The sequence below is a fragment of the Vanderwaltozyma polyspora genome, genomic scaffold (assembly GCF_000150035.1).
Source record: "Vanderwaltozyma polyspora DSM 70294 KpolScaffold1013 genomic scaffold, whole genome shotgun sequence".
In the NCBI taxonomy this organism is placed as follows: Eukaryota; Fungi; Ascomycota; class Saccharomycetes; order Saccharomycetales; family Saccharomycetaceae; genus Vanderwaltozyma; species Vanderwaltozyma polyspora.
Window position 1 is genome coordinate 27,709 of NW_001834682.1, and position 22,242 is coordinate 49,950.

At 31.6% G+C, this 22,242-nt stretch overlaps 6 protein-coding genes across 6 annotated transcripts; 3 read left to right on the forward strand and 3 right to left on the reverse strand.

Moving 5' to 3' along the window:
- Nucleotides 1-54: 54 nt before the first annotated feature.
- ATG29 (Atg29p) lies at nucleotides 55-681 on the reverse strand (the record flags this gene model as incomplete). The annotated part of the gene is made up of 1 exon (XM_001646153.1): nucleotides 55-681. The coding sequence occupies one exon, from the start codon at nucleotides 679-681 to the stop codon at nucleotides 55-57; it is 627 nt and encodes a 208-aa protein (XP_001646203.1).
- Nucleotides 682-1,009: 328 nt separating this feature from the next.
- Nucleotides 1,010-5,521, forward strand: REV3 (DNA-directed DNA polymerase; the record flags this gene model as incomplete). Its single annotated transcript, XM_001646154.1, has 1 exon — nucleotides 1,010-5,521. One exon carries the CDS (start codon nucleotides 1,010-1,012, stop codon nucleotides 5,519-5,521), a length of 4,512 nt encoding a protein of 1,503 aa, XP_001646204.1.
- A 522-nt stretch (nucleotides 5,522-6,043) lies between these two features.
- On the forward strand, nucleotides 6,044-7,789 carry MEX67 (Mex67p; the record flags this gene model as incomplete). The annotated part of the gene is made up of 1 exon (XM_001646155.1): nucleotides 6,044-7,789. One exon carries the CDS (start codon nucleotides 6,044-6,046, stop codon nucleotides 7,787-7,789), a length of 1,746 nt encoding a protein of 581 aa, XP_001646205.1.
- A 543-nt stretch (nucleotides 7,790-8,332) lies between these two features.
- IMP2 (endopeptidase catalytic subunit) lies at nucleotides 8,333-8,857 on the forward strand (the record flags this gene model as incomplete). Its single annotated transcript, XM_001646156.1, has 1 exon — nucleotides 8,333-8,857. The coding sequence occupies one exon, from the start codon at nucleotides 8,333-8,335 to the stop codon at nucleotides 8,855-8,857; it is 525 nt and encodes a 174-aa protein (XP_001646206.1).
- Nucleotides 8,858-9,023: 166 nt separating this feature from the next.
- On the reverse strand, nucleotides 9,024-10,814 carry MIH1 (putative tyrosine protein phosphatase MIH1; the record flags this gene model as incomplete). The annotated part of the gene is made up of 1 exon (XM_001646157.1): nucleotides 9,024-10,814. One exon carries the CDS (start codon nucleotides 10,812-10,814, stop codon nucleotides 9,024-9,026), a length of 1,791 nt encoding a protein of 596 aa, XP_001646207.1.
- A 1,164-nt stretch (nucleotides 10,815-11,978) lies between these two features.
- Kpol_1013p21 (uncharacterized protein) lies at nucleotides 11,979-13,463 on the reverse strand (the record flags this gene model as incomplete). The annotated part of the gene is made up of 1 exon (XM_001646158.1): nucleotides 11,979-13,463. One exon carries the CDS (start codon nucleotides 13,461-13,463, stop codon nucleotides 11,979-11,981), a length of 1,485 nt encoding a protein of 494 aa, XP_001646208.1.
- Between the last annotated feature and the right edge of the window lie 8,779 nt (nucleotides 13,464-22,242).

Sequence of the window (22,242 nt, forward strand, 5' to 3'; positions counted from 1 at the left end):
TCAATATCTCTTTAATGAAAACATATTCATTTGTTAGCATTCTTTGGATCCTAATTATATATGCATTCTATCCATCAAAGCTTCTTCTAAAGCAGAAGTACTAACGCTTAAACTTGACCATAAATCAGCATCTGAAGTTTCTTGAAATTCTTCTTTCCTTTCTTTACTTCTAATCTTCATTGGGTTCTGTTGAGTCAGTATCTTTGAAGTTTGTAACTTCTGTAAAGTTAATTCGGCGGTTTCGTCTTCATTATCCACATCATAATCTACATAATTTGGGTCATTGATCTCTTTCATATCTTGGCACATGTCTTTCCCGTCCATGCTTCCTTTAGAGACATCAAGTGCCTTTAAATTTGAATAATCACCAGTCTGACTAGTTCCTGGTATTACTTTAGAAGGATCATTGCTCGTATTATTATTGTCGATGAACTTCCCTAACTTCTGTAAATTGTTACTAAACAATGTATAACTTCTTTCTTTTAAAAAATATTCAGGAACTTCAATAGTCTCTGATAACAATTTCCAATTAATCTGCTGTCTATTGCTATCCAGAGTTGAGATTATCGACCATAACCGCTTCTCTTTCTCCAGATTCCATTCAAATGGCAAAGGGTCTACAAAACCTTTGGGCCTCTGACCCTTAACTCGGATGTAAATAGCAGTATTTGAATTATCCATACTTCTTATAGCCCAAATCAGCTTCCTCAATAAGTTCCTAATCTATGTATCGTCCAGATATCACCAATTCCTTATCATTACTTAAACATTGATAAACCTTTTCTTTCTTCAATATCAGACACTCTTTAAATTCGATTTTTAACATTCATATTGATCTAATATAAAAATATTGATAAACTGGTTATTTAAGAACAATTTGAGGTAAAAGGAAGACAAGGATTTCTAAATTGATACATTGTATCATTTTTATACTCTCTAATTGGTATATTTAAAGCTTTTCAAGAAGTTGCATTGATTTTTTAATAGTTTTTGGTATTATGTTACAACGATGGATTCAGAAGATATCATATCTGGTGCTACCTCATCACTTCCGATAGATGACGGTATATATGTACAGATGAACTGTTATGACAGTTATATGTCATGTCCAACTCAATTAGACTCCCAATATGGCTCTAGTTTACCTTTGCATCGATTTGAAAGTGTGCCCGTTATTAGAGTTTATGGTTCACTTCCCACTGGCCATACTGTATTGTGTCATGTACATGGTGTATTTCCTTATATCTACATCAGATATGATGGGAATGTTTATGATTCATCATTGGAATTGAATCAGAGATGTGCTAGACTTCATAAGCTGTTTGAAGATAAATTAAAAACCAGTGATACATCCTCTAAGAGGAACAAGGCTAAAGGTTCGAAAACAAATAGGTATGGTGATGGCAATCGATTGAAATATATTGCAAACGTTTCTATTGTCAAGGCTATACCATTTTATGGGTTTAATGTCGGTTGGTCTTTATTCTACAAGATTTCATTATTGAATCCTAAATATTCTAATAAGGTTTCTGATTTGATTAGAGACGGTGTGATGTTCGACAATGAAGTTGAGACCTTTGAATCGCATATACCATATCTTCTACAGTTTAGTTCAGACTACAATTTATTTGGATGTTCTTGGATCAAATTAGATAAATGTTACTTCAGAAAGCCTATTTTAAATACAATTTTAGATTTGGATAAAATACTCAATAATGAGGATTTGTCTTCATTTATCGAACGGTTTTGTGATACTAATACTTTATCTACACAGGAATATCCAAGAATAGGAAATTCGCTAATTGAAATTGATATCATCCCTCAATTTATTAGGAATCGAGATGACCTGGAATTTATTAAATTACACCATGATTTCATTGAAAAAACTAACGAAAGTTACAAACACTTTAAAACTTCCTATGTTCATTCTACGAAAAATTTATTCAAGGATATACAAAGACTAAGAAAAGAATCAGGTCTAAAACCTTATGAAGAACCAAAGCCTTTTGAGCGTTATGAGAAAGAAATTATATTTGAGCGGACTGCTGAATACCAAAGATTATATGAAAAAGCAGCTTCTAATTCAAATAATTTAAAAGATGAGCAAATAAAGTTTGAATCATTTATTTATAATGATTGGAGATTTGATAAAATTGATACTCCTTCAATATCGGTTGCAGAACTATGGCCCAAGTTAAAATTATTAAAGAATGACCAGGCTGACATTAAAAAATCAGAAAGCAATACCAATTCAAGGAAAGATATAGATGAACTTATCAATGAGTATGAAGAGGTAAATGAAAACAGTGATAGTAATACTCCAATTGATATTGATGAAGAAGCCTGTCAAGACGAAAAAAATGAATTGAAAAATATGTTAGATGAAGAAGATATAAGCAGTCTTCCAGTAGGTAAAATAGACAATAATTCTGAGATATTTTCAATGGATACATTTATGACACAGACGTTTAAGAAACGAAAATGTAAAAAGATTGATTCTACTTCTAATGTAGACAATAATTCTAAAAAATTAAAGATGATGAATAAAAATATCGGTATTAAAAACAGTCACAACTCTCTAGTATTCAGAAGTCCGCCAATCTTATTTAATGACATTTTAAATGATCTGGAATCAGAAGGTTATCCAAAAATCGATTATTGTGATCCATATTTCGGAAATCCGATAGATCTCAAAGATAAAGTTTATAAGTATGCCGGGAAAAGGTTTGAAATCAGATCGCACCATCTAGGATGTAAAATTCCTATTCAATTTGATAATGAAGAGATAATGTTGGAATCCCATTCTGAAACGAAATACTCTTCGACATGGAAATATATTCCGAAACCACCTTCTTATAATAATGTAAAAACTGGGAGTTTAAAGAGTCCCAAAAAATGCTTTGACTCGCAAATTGACAAAAATTATTCTATTAACAGATCATATCTTAAATCTAAAAATCCTGTGATCCCTAAAGTAAGGAAGCTCAAGATACATGATGTTTTGACACATTTTACATTAGAAGTTCACACTGATAATATAGGATCAAAATTTCCAGATCCTAAAAATGATTCAGTTAGGTTGATAGCATGGAAAATTGACGATGAAACTTATCCATTTCAATTGGATGTTGCAAGTGAAGGATTTATGATATTTTGTGGGCCTGAAACCGAAGTAAGCAATTATCATTTAAAAAGAATTGAACAAGCAGCAGGTTCATCGGCAATTGGTTTCTATGAAACAGAGATAGATATGTTTGATGCTTTGATTGATTTGATACTTTTCTTTGATCCAGATATATTGTCCGGATTTGAAGTACAGTCGGCATCTTGGGGTTACCTTATTGATAGATATCGGTTCATACAAAAGGAAAGTTTGCTTGAAGAATTATCTAGAGTCAGTATAGATGAAGCATCTCGATATATTGATAAGTGGGGTTCAAATCGCTCATCCGGTGTGAAAGTAACTGGAAGGCACATAATTAACATTTGGAGGGCGATGAGAGCTTCAACTAATTTTAATCAATATACTATAGAGAACCTATGTTCCAAACTTTTAAACAAGAGGTTACCGCATTTTTCTTTTAGTGATTTATCCAAGATGTGGAATGGCAATGATGTGACAGAGATTAAAACAGTAATGAGCTATTGGATGACAAGGGTAAGATGTAACATGTTATTGCTAAAAAAACAAGAATACATAACTAGAGTGACAGAGCAATCCAGATTGATTGGAATTGATTTTTATTCTGTATATTATCGTGGTTCACAATATAACGTTGAATCGTTCTTGATAAGACTTTGCAAATCTGAAGAATTTCTCTTGGTATCACCTAGTAAAGAGAAAGTACGAGACCAGAGATCACTCGAATGTGTTCCATTAATAATGGAGCCAGAATCTGCCTTCTACAAAAGTCCATTGCTTGTTCTCGATTTTCAATCTCTATACCCATCAATTATGATTGCCTATAACTACTGTTATTCCACAATGCTTGGAAGAGTTGAAGATTTAAAACCCAATGGAAATCAAATCGGTGCAACTACATTGTCAATTCCTAATAATCTACTAAAATTATTGAAAGATGATATCCAAATTTCTCCAAATGGGGTAGTATTTTTGAAGTCTACTGTAAGAAAGTCTATCCTTTCAAAAATGTTGACTGATATCTTAAAGACTCGTGTGATGGTAAAGAATACAATGTCAGAACTCCAGAATGTTTCCTCAGATCTTAACAAAATTATGAATAATAGGCAATTAGCATTGAAATTGCTTGCAAATGTTACTTATGGGTATTCTTCTGCATCATTTTCTGGAAGAATGCCATGTTCTGATTTAGCAGATAGCATTGTTCAAACTGGACGTGATACACTCCAAAATGCAATCAACTTAATTGAAAGCAATGACAATTGGGGTGCTAAAGTGGTGTATGGTGATACGGATAGTTTATTTGTTTATCTTCCGGGGAAGTCAAGAGAAGAATCTTTTAAGATTGGAAGGAGTATTGTTGAAGAAGTAACAAAGCAAAATCCTGATCCGATTATTCTAAAATTTGAGAAGGTATACCACCCTTGTTTGTTGTTGAGTAAGAAACGTTATGTTGGTTATTCGTTTGAAAAAGAATCTCAAAAAGAACCAATATTTGATGCCAAAGGTATTGAAACCGTTAGGAGAGATGGCCACGCAGCACAACAGTATATTGTTGAAAAATCGATAAGGCTATTGTTTGAGACAAAAAACTTATCGAAAATCAGTGAATACTTATTAGAACAGTTTGCTAGAATTGAAACCGGTAGCATTTCAATTCAAGATTTTTGTTTTGCAAAAGAGGCAAAATTAGGTACATATAAAAGTGAAAAAAGTACGCCAGCAGGAGCCATAGTAGCTATGAGGGCTATGGAAAATGATCATAGAGCAAAACCTCAATATAAAGAAAGGGTTCCCTATTTGATAGTAAAGGGGAAACAAGGTCAAATCCTGAGGGAAAGAGGTGTGTCTCCAGAAGAGTTCCTAAAGAACCCTAACTTGGAATTAGACGCTGAGTATTATATTATGAAAACATTAATTCCACCTTTAGATAGAATATTTAATATTTTAGGTGTCAGCGTAAAGGACTGGATTTCGGCTTCTAAAAAGAATTTAAAATTGGACTACTCGAGAAGAAATACAAATACTCTTTCAAATGTTAAATGTATGACATGTATTAACTGTAAAGAGAAAATGGCAGAAAATAAAACACATTTATGTGTTCATTGTAATAATGAAAAACCCACTGTTTCAGTTCAACTTTTGCAGAGACAATTAAGAAAACAAGAAAGATTGAAGAAAACATTGACCGCATGCAGGATATGTTCATACAAGTACACGCACGATGCAGGGATAATGGGTTCTGCTATATCAGTTAAATGTAACTCATACGACTGTCCAGTTTATTACTCTAGAATTAAACTGCAAGAGTATTTTCACTCGGAAGAGTACAAAACTTTAGTCAAAACATTAGACTTGTTAGATAATGATCTGTGGTAGTTATTCAATTGACAGCTTTGGTCTGTTTCTATCCTTGGCAAAATCTACAGTCTGCTGCTGAACTGTATCTTGATTTTATTGTATCACGTGGTTTCGAATAAGATTGTAACCAAAGTGTTACCACGTTTTAACATTGTTTTCAGCCAAATAACTTCTCAAATGTTCCAACCAACCTTTAACGACCAATAATGCATATATCATATAACAAAGAGGCTTCATCCACCCTTTACTTACAATTTTTTATGTACCTTATATAATATATAATCAGGTTCCTTTGCTAAAACTATCACCAATTTTTCATTTAAGACCGACTAGTAAATTTTCATAAAGCTATATGTAAAATATAACTTCATCATCACTTGAAAATTTTAATAGTTTGAAGGTAATATAGCTTTGTATAAATTGAACCCTGTGATACATTGTATATCCATTTCGAGTTTGCTTAGTTTTATTGTTAATTTACTCTTATTGTAGAAGGCAGACATTAGTTAGTGTTCCATTTTGGTAGCTGCATTTTGCGCAATGAATAATTTTCACAACGTTAACAATATAAACGCCATGGCTAACCAGCAAGCTATGGCCAACAGGGTTCAGGTCGCCATCTATAACTGGCAGAATGGGAGTGTACAGGACTTGATTAACTTTCTTAGCCGTCACTCGAGAGTTTCAGTAAGAGAACCAAGAATAGATGGGAATAGAGTAATAGGTTATGTATCCAGTAAGAGTGATGCTGAAACATTAAAGAAATTTAATGGTATGAGGTTTGCTGGTAATAATTTGAAGATAGAAATTCTAGGTGGTGCTGAGGATGAATCGCCGACAGTTAAGTTATTGAAAGGCTTTCTGTACAGGCGTTATGACCCACAGAATAAGATGTTAAATTTAGGTAGTCTTCATACGGATGTAGAATTACAACAGAAGGGTTTATTCTCAACTATGACTACTCAGTCAAAGATGTTCCCAGCATTAATGAAATTGGCCTCTAAGGAACCACAAATAATAGTGGAAAGTGTGAACTTATCGGATAATAACCTGAGAGATATTAATGGTATTACAACTTTGGCTCAATCTTTCCCAAATTTGAAAAATTTGTGTTTGGCTAATAATCAAATAAGTAGATATAAAAGTATGGAAGCCTGGAAGAATAAATTCAAGAATTTGAGAGAGTTGTTGATGACAAATAATCCAGTTACAAATGAAAGAACTTACAGATCAGAAATGTTAAGAATTTTCCCAAAACTAGTGATGCTGGATAATGTTGTGGTTAGAGACGCTCAAAAAATGGATAGTATATTCTCTTTTCCATTTAAAATTCAACCATTTTTCTTTGAAAATGACCAGCTTGGTCAATCATCAACCGATTTTGTCTCAAATTTCTTGAATTTATGGGACACAGATAGATCACAATTGTTACAATTATATACTCCACAATCTCAATTCTCCATGTCATCAGATTCATCTGTACCACCAATTAGTGTCAAAAACTCTGATCAGACCCCTGCATTTGGTTATTACTTATCCCATTCTCGTAATATTACGAAGATTTCTACTGAAAGCTCAATCCAACAAAAATTAGCCACTGGACCAGAGGCTATTAGTGAAATCTTTAATTCCATTCCTATGAGTAAACACCATTTACAAGATGAACCCGATGAATATTCGATGGAATCATTTACTTATGGTCAAGTTAATGGATTCACGATTACATTGCATGGTTTCTTTGATGAAACCGCTAAGCCAAATGTCACAAGTAATAAAGGTAGACCAAGAAGATTTAACCATGGTAGCAATAGTTCAGCTGATAAAAAGCTAGGGAAAAAATCCTTTGATAGAACATGGGTAATTGTTCCAATGGGTAACAGTGTCGTCATTGCATCAGATCTGTTGACAATCAGACCCTATGTAACACCAGCATGGGTCAAACCAAAGACAATTGTACAACAACCACAATCACAATCACAACCACAACCGCAACAAATTGCACAACAAAATGGCATGTTGAATATGCCTCAAGCTCCAATAATGGGTAATGCTCCTCCTGCTATCGACTCCGTACAATTAGCACCAACATTACAACTACCACCTGACGTTAGAGCACGTTTGAGTTCTATTCAATTAGAATTATTGAATAAATTACACTTACAAACAAAACTAAACGCAGAATATACATATATGTTGGCTGAACAGAGTGGATGGTCATACGATATTGCCATTAAAGGTTTCCAAAGCAGTCTGAACAATATTCCAAGAGAAGCATACATTCAATGAAATGTTCCTTTTATTGTTCGAAATAAAATTCAAAGTCATTTAATCTGTGTTTTGATAATAATTATAAACTAAAGATAATAAATTTATATACATAATTAAATATAAAACTATAGATATATCATAAATATTTAAAAAGTTAATTAATTCATATTAAACTTTTGAACTCTTCTCTCATTACACCTTAAGTTTCTTTATATTCCGAACAACATCCTCTAAATTAATTCTTGAACATGCATGAAAAATTCGAGAAAAGATAGTTGATTCAACTATAAACAGTATTTGAAACTTGGTACATGAGTTATGATTGGGAAAGATTGGTCAAGGGTTAAATTATCACTCTGAAGATTGGTATAATATGGGATATTTTTTAAACCAAGGTATTCGCTGTTGAACCTATTACATTTGATGGATAGATAAATAAAGAATACGACAACAATACTATTCTTTGAAGAATTGGACTAGCGAATTGGGTGAGGGATTAGATACATTATAAGAGAGTTCTAGAAATTGCAACTTCTACATAGACAAAGAAACTAATTAAAGATGGCTAAAGTGAATTCTTTTAAAATTGCATTTATTACCTTGAGTTGGATTCCTGTAATGATGACCTTCAATAATAACGTTTGCTATGTAGCTAATATCAAAGGATCATCTATGAGACCGACTTTGAATCCTAATGATAATGAAATTTCCAATGATTGGGTTTTACTTTGGAAATTTGGTTGCCAAAAATCATATAATTTACATAGGGATGATATTATCTTATTTAAGGCACCATCAGATCCAAGCACAGTATATTGCAAAAGAATAAAAGGTATACAGTATGATACCATAAAGACAAAAGCACCATATCCGAGAGAAACTGTGACTATACCAAGAAATCACCTATGGGTTGAAGGTGACAATGTCTTTCATTCAATAGATAGTAATAAATTTGGACCAATATCGTCAGGCCTAGTAATTGGAAAAGCTGTTAAAGTAATATGGCCTCCATCAAGATGGGGAACTGATTTGAAGGAGAGTTTGGGTAGAGGGAATGTAGTAACTATAAATCCAGATCTTTCATGATTTTTCTGCTTGTTTCCAATAAAAATGGCATTCCAACTTGTAAATATATGTAATATGAATTGTAATTATATTTTATTATGATTAATTATTATGATTGATTAGTTATTAAATATTATGTAAAGTTGAATAATCAAAATTATATTCTTAATTAATAAAGTATTGTCTATTATGAATTATTGTTAAATTCTATATTTCTTTCAAAAGTGTCGTTAATAGGAGTTTCATAAATTGAAGGTACATCATCTAAATACTCTGAATCTGATTCATTAAAAGGATTAGTAGTTTTTGATTCAGAGAATATTTGACCTATAGTTGGACTTTGGATCTCATAATCCCGGGTATCGTCACTGAAGATAGATTTTGAGGTGGGTTCTAGATTATTTATTCCATAAAATAACTTTGCAGAGTTTCTACTTATAGGCGACGAATCTATGATGCTCTCAAAGGAATCATTATCTTGGTATCTAGAGAATATTGATTTTTTTGGTGGCTCTGGTTTAAATGAAGCAAAAGAAGAATTATATGTCTGTGATTTGTAAAGCTGAGACGTTGTATCATTGGTCGTGGTGGTTATCAAATTTGCTGTCTTCAACTTCGTAGTTGATCTTGAAATTGATGTTAATCGATATAATGAGGAATTTCTTGAGACGTTTCTCTTAGAATCATTCCTAAATTTACCCATCTCTTGATTTCTTGTTGCTAAGTTTTCTTGAGAATCCATACATACATAATTACAAGGGTAGCATAACTTTGGAAATTCGTCATAAAATGACTTGTATCCACCATCTAAAATCAAAATGTCTGGATAAAGCAGCTCAGGGTATTGTTCTTGGTTTAGTATTCGATCGCAATTTCTCAGATGTGATGCCATTATTGGACTTCTATAAGAGCTAAATTCACAATGAAAAACAAGTAAAATTGGTTTATCTCCCATTGAGTTTAGAATTGATTCATTTAATAACTCCCATTCTAGCTCATCTTTTGATGGAACATTCATTGCATTTAATATATGACCGCCACTATATTCATATTCGAATCTACAATCGACGATATAACATGCACTATAATGTGGTTCATATATTTTATCCTGTGTTATTTTTTTCAAAGTGGATGCAGTAATTCTTGGGAAATGATCTTTTTCGTTATTACTTTTGTTATAATATACAGATATATTACTAGATGATAATCTAGACTCAAATAATTGTTTTGGAATCATTGAACTCAAATCATCCTTGGATTCTTCTTTCATTTTCGAAATGGAATTTTCTAGCTCTTTTGGATTAGAATACATTGAATTTATTCTCTTTAATGATTGAGCTCTTTGAGTTTTAATTTTTCTTCTATCCTTTTTTGAACTATCTTGATTTTTATGAACAGCATTATTATACTTATGGTTAAATTTATCATTTCTAGGTGAACTTTTTGGGCTATCTAACCTTAAGTCTAACAAGTTCCTTTTGATTGAAGAGTCATCGATGATAGATCTTTTGGTAATTTCAGAATTACTTTGGGAAATTATATCTAAATCGTTTGATAGATCGGTAAAAGGCAAAGGTTGTTTGCTTTTCGATGATGTATCTAAACTTTTTAATTGTATTGAAGTGTCATTTGTTTTATTCTTATTCAATTTCGTTGGTGATAAGGAATATATATTTGAAAATGGTTGTTGGTCACTTGAAGTAATTTTAAGTCCCAATGGAGATTCGTCGATATCAAAAGAGGTATCGATGTTTATTGCCAAATCATCAGAGTTTGGAGAATTATTGGTACTGATAGTACTATCAGGTTTGTTTTGATACTTGCTAGTTTTTTTCTTTGATTTCAAATATGAATGAATATTTTTAATAAATTTTGAGCTATCTTGAAATGGACTTCCAAGAGACATTTTTCTTAGTATGCCTCCTTCAGCATCATCTTTCAGAGATGTATTGGATCTAAACTGATGGTCTCCACTCATTTAGTAGAAGATCTGTATATTATTATCTCTAATGAGTTTTCGAATTTGTGAAGAATATGAAATCAGTATTGTAACGTAATAAATAAATGATCAAAATTTGATTAGTTAGGATCAACAATCTGTATAGGATATCATGTATAGTATGTAATAGAAATAACTTCCAAGCTTAAATAAACCTAATAATCTTTAGAACCTGTCTATCTTTCCCTAATATATTAAGAATAAAATATTAAATGAACCGATAAACTTAAGACAAACGCTGCTACCCAGTTTCCTCCTATCTAAAATAAACAAAAGTTTATATAAATATATATAATAAGCTGGAACACGACTCTTTCAAATATATGAGATAGTCAAAAATCTAACCAGTAACTCCTATATGGTTCAACTTTACCTCGACACTTAGGAATTTATGCAATGGTCGAACCTTTTTAAAACCTGATCTAAATCCTGGTTCGAATTTTAAATCTCGATCGGGAATTTGATATCGCAACTGTAAAAACCGAAACAAAATGTCACTAAGTATAGAAATCAGCCAGGTCGAATAAAAACAAACAGTTTTAAAAGTGTAAACAAAACAAGGACTGAGTATTGATATTGGTCAGGGGAGTAATCGGATAATGATCTTCGAGAATGATATTTATTGAATCTTATTTATTGAGTATGTGTTTGAACACATTTTTTTGAATTAAACTTTATTTATTAGATCGGAGAATACAATTGGAAACAAATAATCAGTTTTTGTTTGGGATCATACAGAAAAAGTCGACTTCTTCTAGTTTACTAAACCTATTAAACTGTATATAAGTAAATATATAGGTGTATTAATTAATTATAATAGGAAGTTTGTAATTGGAATTGGGTGGGAGATAAGCTTTCCCAAAAAATCAAAAAAAAAAAACATTAATAATTAATAGAATAAAAAAATTAGAATATATCTCTATGGAAATATATGAAAAGAGAAAATCATTCAAGCTGAACGATCAATATTTCATAATATTTCCCCATTTGTCATAATATCCTCCAGAAAATTCAAAACAATTCATTGTTGTAATAATTATTGATTATTGAATTAAATTAAATAAACGAAAATAATTTAATAACCTTACCAGTAAGATATTATAAATCCTTTTGCCCCTTTCAAATCAAACAAACTTGGAAGAATTAGAAATCGCCATGTTTCTTATGTGTCTTTAGATGCTGTGATAAATTATCACTTCTACTAAACTTCTTATCACAGTATTTACAAGGGAAAGGACGTTCCTTAGAATGCACAGATCTTATATGCCTCTTCAAATGTTCACTTCTTCTGAATTGTTTTGTACAATCACCACACTTGAATGGCTTTTCGATTTCATCATTAGAGTTTATCGATATAGAACTATTTCTCTTTGATGCAGTTAAATTCTTAACAATGTTTGAAACAGAGTTTTGAGATAGTATCTTTGAAACCTCACTGTTGTTGGCTTTAGCTGATGACTTTCTTCTTCTTGATTTAGCATTCATCCTTGTCTTGACAGAGTTGGTGGATGCTCTTCTGTTTGATTCTAATACAACATTGCTAGCAGCTAATCTTGCGGCTGGAGATGCAGTTAAAGATGGAACGACGTATTGGTCGACAAATTGGCTATTATTCCCTACAATACTGTTATGACGACTGGAAGTAGCAATTGTAGAGTTACCAGATTGTGGTGAAGTTGGTGAAACACACGATTTTCTTCTTTGACCAGCAATGACATTATTTGGTTTTTGATTAAATTGTAAGTTTGATGGATTGAAGTTATCCTTATCAAATAGTTCATTGAAAGAAAATGGGCTATCAGTACTAAAGCTAACAGAATCTTCGATTACCGGTAATGAAAATCTGTTACTATTGATAGTTGCTTTGTTATTTGAACCAAAGTTCAAAGCGAAGTTGTTTAAAACTTGAGAGACTTCGCTTTGCAAAGGTTGTGAAAGAAAAGTATTGTTCATGTTACCGTTGTAAGTATTACTAGATGGGTCGGATGATCTTTCAGGAACAGAATTCAATGAATCAAAATTCCACGTATCAACGTTGTAAGAAATAGAACCTCTGGTATACTTGTTAGAATTCTGATTGATATTTGAAACTACTTCACTGTTTCTTCTGTCATATAGTGGAGAACCAGAGCCAGTATCTTCAAATCTATCATTGAGTACAAACTCGTATTCATTAAATAAGTTTTCTACTTGATTAGCAAACTTACTTGACTTATCGTTTGATGTAACAGAGTTATCTTCATATGAGAATTTATTTACATTAAAATCACTTTGATCCAATGTATCAATAAATTCACTAAAGTTTAAATCAACTTTATTATTCTTAGTAGAAAACCCTACTGGGGTCATAGTAGTTGAACTATCAGCAGTAGAAATAGAATCATTATTACTACTTATTTTGTCTATAACACTTGGCGATGTAGTATTACTACAACTATTAGAGGAAATACCATAGTTATTTCCAGTAAATGAACCTGTATTTGTGAATTTGCTGAAGCTTTCAGTTAGATCCTTGTAATCGATTAAATGATTATCGTCATTTAACATATTGATACCATTTAATGTTTCGTTGTCCAGCAACAAAAGGTCATCAGCTTCAAATACTTGGCTAGCTAAGGTTTGTGACATTTCTGATTATTACAATATTATCTATATTAATTTAGTTAAGTTCAAATGATTAGATGGTATTGTAAAACTAGATAAAATTACTCTTTTGGATTGAATCTAATTTAAAAAAATCTTTTAGTTTTTATAAGGTTAAATTATTAATTATTAGTAGTCTTGATTATTAATGTTTAATGACGGCGTTTAAAATATTCTCTATAGAGTTATTATTAGTTATTATTAATAGTATTAGTAGAAGTAGTATTAGTAGAAGTAGTATTAATGGTATTAGCGGTGTGGCTTATTAGTTAGAAATAGTACAGGTTTATGAATTTAATTTGAACGAAACGAATATTAAGCAACAGTATTAAGTCAAACAGTATAGTAGTATTAAGAGATTTAAAAAAATCTAAAAATTCAGATTAGTCAAGAATTCTTTTCCAAAATTTATAGAATATATTAACGTCTATTTATACAATCAATTGATCAAAAATTCCATCAAGATATATAATGTCTAAGTTGGATATATCTGTGCGTGTCTGTGGCTTTTCGTTCTAAGGTTTAAGCAAGAAACTAATACAAGATACAGTAACTTCAAAGACTATATCTGAAATAAGGAATAAATTTGAAGAACGGAACGTTTGAGCCAAAACATACTTACAGTATGAGAATGTACGGAGAGATTAAAAGTTTTAAAGAAACATTTAACGTAGAAACCTCAAAAATCAATCAAGTTTAATGTTCAAATAATCTTAGCAGCATCAGAAAATTTTATAATTACTAACTTCCATAACACTAATAGTAATGCTGCTACTGCCACTACTAATAATAAATAATAACATTAAAAATATTATAGTTTATTATTATTAAACTTACTTGCTACAAGGAAAATGTCCAATTATGTTTGGTATTACGGCTATTTCTTTTTTAGACATATACAATTTCGAAACCTCGATGTCGATAAAAGCTGAGGGAATAGACAGAGGTTTAAGAGTGGTAGTATTCTGGAAAAAAGAGTCGATACGATAGGAGATACAAGAAGAGAAATGAGACAGGATGGAGTAATAAAACAAAAACAAAAAAATATAGCTAGTGGGTTAGAGTGTAATTTCTTGGAGAAAAGTGGGTTATAGGTGGTGAAAAAGACCATGAGAAACTCACTGTCTAAACTTGACAGCAAACAGGAAAAGTGTAATACAAATCCATACGTGCATACATGTAGACTTGGCTTGATGAACAAGTGGTAGGAGTGGCAGTAGCAGTAAAATAATAATAGTAATAATAATGATGATGAAAATAATCGTGGGATTCCGAAGGAAGTGAAGAGAGAGTTAGAGAGTGGAAGAATGTGATTTGGGAATAATCTGAACAAACGGCGTGAGAAAGTAGTACGTATAATAAAAACTAAATTAACAATTTTATTTATTTAATGCTCGATGGTATAATAAGACGTTTCCTATATAACGAAATAACAAAAAAAAAAAGAAACTAGGATAAAGTGGAAGGAAAGAAAGAAACAAGATAGAGAGAAACAAGCAAACAAGCAAACAAAGAGAGAAGAAAGAAATAGGAAAATATATCAATACAGTACATGGGCGAAGAAATGAAACGGATACAGTAAACAGTAGTTAAGACGGAAAGAGATGGGAACTATTTCAACAATTGCGCAGATTTATCAGAGAACTTTAACGGATACGATTATTCAAGAAATGGTTAAACATAATCACTGAGAATTATCAGTAAGACTCTAGGAAATTAACTAATATACCTATCAAGGAACCAAACTAAAACTAAAATTGAAAAATGAAATTGAAAATTGGAAATTGGAAATTAAGAGGTGGGTTGAATAAGATTGAGATAAATATTTCTCGTAGTAGTCTAGCCAAATTGACCTCAACCAGAACGAAAAAAAAAAAAATAAAAAAAAAAGAATTAAATAAATAAATAAATTCATTAGAAAACTGCTGGGCTAGAAAGAGAATTGTTTAAAAAAGGGCAAAACTGCAGGAAAACAGCAGTGATAAGTTTAACGTTGTTAGTAATAAAATTTCGAACTATCAAAGTTTTAGCGGTGTAATTTTAACAAAATCTCACATAAACTTCTAAAATAAAATTTCGGAAGACTGCTGGATTTGTTGGTCGAGACATCAAAATATCAATAATTGAAATAAAATAAGACAAAATATAATTAAACAAAAGAAAAGAATATCGATTGGTAATAATAGCAGTGCTTGGGAGAAGAAAGTTTAGTTCTGATGAGAGTAAATTGGAGCAGCACAAGAACAAGAACAAAAAAAAACGCTGCAAAGAAAATTCTTGCAATAATAAAATGAATTAGATTATATTATTAGTTGTACATGTAATTGTTGAGCCTTTTTTTCCTATTTTCAATGGTTGTAGTGGTGGTCTTATAATCACTAAAAAATTATTCAAAAAAAAAAAAAATATAACCACCAACTACAAGAGAAGAAGATGTAGTAACAAGATACATGAAATTACAAAATTCGTAAGATATGTTGAAAAAAGTTGCTTATGGTGGTGGTGACAGCAGTAGCAATGCCGATTCCCCAAGGAACAGAGGTCGATAAAAAATAAAAAGAAAAAAGTTTGGAAGAAAAAGATATTACAGATGCAAAGTGCTGGATAGAATAATGAGAAAAACACCAGCATGAAAAAAAACATATTGAACAAGGTAGAGACAGCAGGGGAAAGAAAAAAAAATAAGAGGCCAATTTTGAAAAAGTAAAATACCTATTTCAGAACCTCAAGAATAATGGCTGAGGGATGAAGGATTCGACTGTACCTGGAAGTGAACAACTTCAAATTGAAAAAGCTATTAGAGAAGGACAACTTCCATAGGTGAACTGCAGTGAAAAAAATTGAAAAACCTCAAAAATAACACAATAACAATAATTTGTCTTTTCGAATTATAATCAAATTTTGTCTTTTGATTAAATTTTTAGTCTTCCTCTGTAGTTTCTTGTCGAGTTAAGGAATACAAGAAAAATTGTGGAACCTTGTTTGGGAAATAGAGGTTAAAGAAATTCTGGCGAAAGTAGTCGGAACCTGGACGGTTCATCGAACCGAAGGAGGATAAGAACAAAAACCCAAGTAATAAAAATCGAGAGTGAGAATAGGAAGGGGGAACCTTGCCTAAAGAACGCAAAATCAATGTTGTTGTTATCGTTGTCGTTATTATGTAAAAACGGTTATTATTCTGTTTTGTACTAAATTTCTTTTTCATTTGTTTTAGATGTTCGAGAAACATTTTGAATAATTTCTTGAACTGTCTCGCAGTCTCGGTCCATTAGTGTGGTTCTAGTAAATTTGCGGTGGCCCACACTTTAAGGGAAATTTGTGATGAATTCTAAAAATTACGGGCCATGTTAAAACAATTTCAATTAGTACTTTTTTATGCAGGAGTTTTTTGATACTGAGATTGTGGGAGATGACACAATCATTATCTAACAACTACATCACCGGCTTAGTAGAATGTAATAATATGTACAACCAAGAATAAATACATACATTGGTTATAACTTGGTATTGTTTGATCGCTGTGATTATGCACCACATTGTTATTGTTCGCTTGGTTTGTACTTTTACTGTTGTAGGCAACCTAATAGAATAAAATCACGCGACTTCAAAGTATTCATTGTTTAAGATATATCTCAACAAAAAGAAAAAGAATTCCAACTGCAAAGTGTTGTTGACACAGCACATATGGCCTAAAATGATAACTTGTTTCATTCAAACAATACACAAACACAGCTTAAAGTTTACAGATACTGACATCAACAATAATCAATCTATCAGTGAACAATAACAGTAATTGGACTGGACTGGACTGGACTGGACTGGACTAGAGTCTAAGAATAGAAACAAAGGTATACTTAAGAGATAACTAGGCTAACCATGATTCAGCCAGCAATGAACACTTTTTGGGAAACAAAATACAGTAGAAAACTTCTGTTGTTCTTTTAATCTTCATCTTCTTCTTGTTCATAATCCAGCTTGAGCTTGTATCTTTCTTATCTGTTTAACCAGAAAAATACCAAGAATCCATCGTATAAAACCAGTTAAAGAGCAATCAAACGAAACGAATATAAAAAATTAGAACCAAAATGGGAAGGCACACGGACAGGAGAAAAACCAAAAAAAAATAAAAAATTGAAATTTAAACTAAAGTGGGGTTAAAATTTTATTGAAAAAATAAAATGAAAAATATTTGGTAGAATGGACCTAAAATGGACATGAAGAAAAGTTTTTGTAGACTAGTTTGTTAGTCGACTAGTTTGTAATACACGTGATATTTATCTTGTTTCTTATCATTTAATGTTTTTTCGTTATTTGATCTTATTTTTTTTGGCTCGAAAATAAAACTTTAGAAACTGTCCCATCAACGAGAACCACATCGATCGAACGGGTCAAGAGAAACCACGCTTCGCTCAATTCAGGTTTTACCGTTTTCAGAGGTAGCACTACTATCGATGTAAAATGCAATCTTTTTACCGCTACCGAAAAAGGTTTGTTTCCATTAAATATAAGAGAGTTATAATTGAAGTCTAGATCAACGTCGAGCTATGAGACTCTTTCAATATGTCTTTAAGGGGGAACAATGAGAGAACGCGATTGTATACGAAGTCTCATAAAAATGATTTGGAATAAACCTCTACTCCATCTCCGTGGAACAAATTAGAACAAATTGGAACAAATTGGAATAAAAATATTAGAATGAATCAACATAATCCACATCATATCAGATACATCCATCAAATCTATGACAAAATGAATAAAAAAAAGAAACAAAACTAAATAGCTGTCCAAAAGTATACCCGGAGTTGGTAAAGAAAATATGCCGTGCAACCCGGAATCACGGCTCACAATGAGAGAGATTAAACCCATTTCTTCCCCTTCCCTACAATTGCTACCGTATTAAGGAATAGTCAAAACTACCAAGAAAACAAAAACACAAAGTTCGCTTTCCCGGAGGAAGAAAAGACCAAATAATGTCCTAGTCTGAACCATTCCTTTCTCACAGCTTCTTTTTTACCATAACGGGACAAAATCTACTAAATCCGTAAACCCACATCAATCACATCCGCTTAAGTCAATATATTTTTATCTATCCTTATCAATAAAAAAAACTTTTAAAAATAAATATTAATCCGACAAAGAATCTATTGGAGAAAAAAAAATCCGAGAGGAAAAGAAGTGCAGGAACAACTGTTCAAGCATTCCTGCGGAGATTTCTGATAAAGTTCCAGGCCAGCTGGTCCCAGGCCTAGACTTCTATTCCGTTTTGGTATATATTTCTTTTGACTATGGCTGTGAGTGAGGCTATATGGCTTTAGTTCTTTCACTGGACTATTCTATGCAATATTCTATGCAATATTCTATTCTGTACTATGCTATGCTGGGCCATACTCTTCGAAATCTCTCCTCAATGAATTTCGATTGAATATCTTCCTGAAAACCCAGTAGCGCTATAGTACCCATACCAATCATAACGAAAAAAATATCTCAAAGCCCCTAAAAGACTCGCAAGTGCTATTTTAGACACAATTTGTGAAGAATTAAAAAAAAAGAATGACAGAATATTGACGAGATATAGCGAATTCTAGAATATTTCTATTACATTCCTTATTTGTTCATTGCTGGTTGCAGCCACATATTAAAACCATGTTTCACCCGCCCGCCCCCTTTTTCATGCAGCATCTTCTTTTCGGGTGATGGTGATGTGTTCGAAACTGATTGGATCTTGAATCGTAATAAAAACGAATCACAATATTCATGTCAACCCCTTTTCTTTTTCAATGATCTTTCTTCTACCTAAGAGGAAAGGCCTGCATCTCCTTTTCTTTTCTTACCAGATTTTCTTAGAAATTTGAAACATATTGTTATGTATCCCCCGATACGCTCACTGGAATCTTCTCCCGAGCAATAATTCTATCAATGTAATAGATGTTCTTTATTTTCAGAAGTGTACTGATGATTTAATTATAGTTTGATCGTTTAATTCATATTGCTTTCCATAGCATTACTACATTAGGTATTCATATTGACAACTAGAGAGTCAGGGGCTGAAGTTAATTAAAATGAAAATGACTTCAAATTGGCTTGTTGCAAATGCAATATGAGTATTCCATACCAACAATTTTCACTTCGTTCACGTCCAAATGTCAAGATTAGTATCTTGGGGAGATAGATGGATAAAATTAATTTTCAGATGTAACAACTAATTTATTTTTGGAATTTTGGAATTTTGGAATTTTTGGTCTCCCTCACTGTTTCATAAAGAGATGAATTGAAAGTGCAAAGGTTCAAAACGAACATTTTCAAACCTTCGTTATTCATGTTCCTTTTTTCTTATTTTCTGATTTTTAACATCTTCTTAAACGTCTTGAAACCATATCAATGTAGATTACCCGCCTTTAGTGGAATCTCAAAATGTCAGTAATTTTGGTTCCACATAAGAAAAAATATAAAACACGATTTCTATTTTGACATCAGAATTGCTGACATCACATCACATCACATCACATGTTCTGTACGTCACTCCATCAATATTCACTTCTATACTTAGGAATGAAATCCATAGATATGAAAGTGTGTTACTTTATATTCAACTGATTTATATTAGGTTGATCCTAAGTCAATTCAATTTTTCTGCTATACATTGAAAATTTTTCATGACAATTTCTATCAAACTATATATATATATAATTATTAAACCTATTCTATAGTAATTTTGAATTCCAATGAAAAGCATATATATATATATATATCAACTTGAGTTTCGATATATTTTCCTTTTCGATATCAGGATACTGTATTGTAGAGTTAGACTTTTAGCTCTTCGATCTTGTATTTTACTAGTAAAATTGTATCCTTGTTAACTCAAGACAAATTAACGCATTCTTTGTTCCATAGTTTTATCCATTTGTAATCGAAGCTTATTCTAGAGTATTCGTAATGTATTAACCAAAGTTTACTTTTTTTTTTTGGTCGTATTTTCGATGTCTCCTAGTTTCCTAATTCATTTCATAATTTCGCAAAAACAGCAATCTTGAAGTATGTCTCCACAAGAGATCTAAAACGGCTAATTCCCACCTTCCGCCTGGTACGGCTTGGAACTCCGTATTGTATAATCCATTCAATTATCGTTACATTGACTAAAATGATATTTATTACAGTATGCTAAATATTAGATACTTCGACAAAACTATCCAATCGATGCATGAGTCTGCAAATTAATTACCCCCTTCTCTTTTACACTTAAATACTGGGACTAGTATCTTGCCCTCATCCCCTCTCTGCCCCCTGCATATACTTCATTTCAATCTCTTATAATTCATAGTTTACCTTGCATTGATAACTATTTTTTATCATTTTTCATATACAAGTATTTACAATGATTTCTTAGTAGAAGCCTCCGAGCTTTTGGTACCTCATCAATAAAAAGGACCAATCACCTCCCAAATACTCATTTGGCCTACTGCCTGTTTGGTTGCAAAGAGACCATTTCTCTAAATTACATTTCACGAACCCAACTATTCTCGTACATATGGTTCACCTTAGATATATTATCGATTCAATCGAGATCTGGGGCAAGAAAGTTGCACGAAAATAATACGAAGACTTTGTGTGGTTCAGATGTAAACTGATATTTAATAACAAGTATTAAGACCATAGTAGGATTAATATTAATGTTGTTGTTCTTACTTTGACTTTAAGGATTTCTTTAGGAGATCAAGTATTTACTATATATGTATATTTTCTTTATCTAGCTGGGTAGAACGACTCGTTCTTATTACAAAAATGTACGGCTCGTCTTCCTACTCCCAAGATCGCAAAGCTGTGCAACAATTAATATATTATACTATTTTTTTTCTCCAGGTTATATAATTTGGATTCTTCTATTGTCCTATAAGGTAAAAATAACGCAAATGTTGCTTCTGATCCAAACTTTTCTCTCTACAATACTACAAAGTATCTTGTTATTTATGTATATTTCTTGAAATTACATTATTATGTTTCTGAAGTGTTGTCCAATTAAAATACCCTTCTTGAATCATACATAATAGTGCTATCCCTCTCTCTGTCTTAGATCATATGGATTGAGAAGTATTTCTGTGCAAATGTCGACGGAATGGTAATTGAATTAAAAGAGCCTATCATTCAAAACAGCCTGTATATTAATTATCCCCCCCCCCCCATATCGGTTACTAAATAGGAATATTTACAGATTGATGAAAACTATCCTTGTTTGATATGAAATAATTAATATCTTAACCGACTCATATAAAAAGTACTAGCATACTACGGCTCTTTTTATTAATTAACACCTTGTACTAGTAAGGACCAATCAAACATATAGACAAAAAGGCTTTAATGTCACACATAGAAATAAAATAGACTTTCGATGAAGAAGGGTAGTTTATCAAGACTTAAATTATAATTTTAATAGCAGAATTTTAAAGTTTATATATAATAATGATGTAACATGTTATTATGGTCTGTTTATTTATGTTAAAATGATAAGATTATCTTGAATATTACTACTACTGTTGAAATAAAGATAATTCCCGAAAATTGGATAAGACGCATATTCATCCCCCTTCTATTCCTGAATGCAAGTAAGCATAATTATGAAATGCGAATTGATCAGGCAATGACCTCTCCAAGTTAATTAATGGCCACTATTTTCAAAATATTTTATTTTCTTATTATTAAGTAACTGTTTTCTGTATCTCATAATAATAGTCTTGAAAAATTCTACAAATATTGCAAAATCTGACCC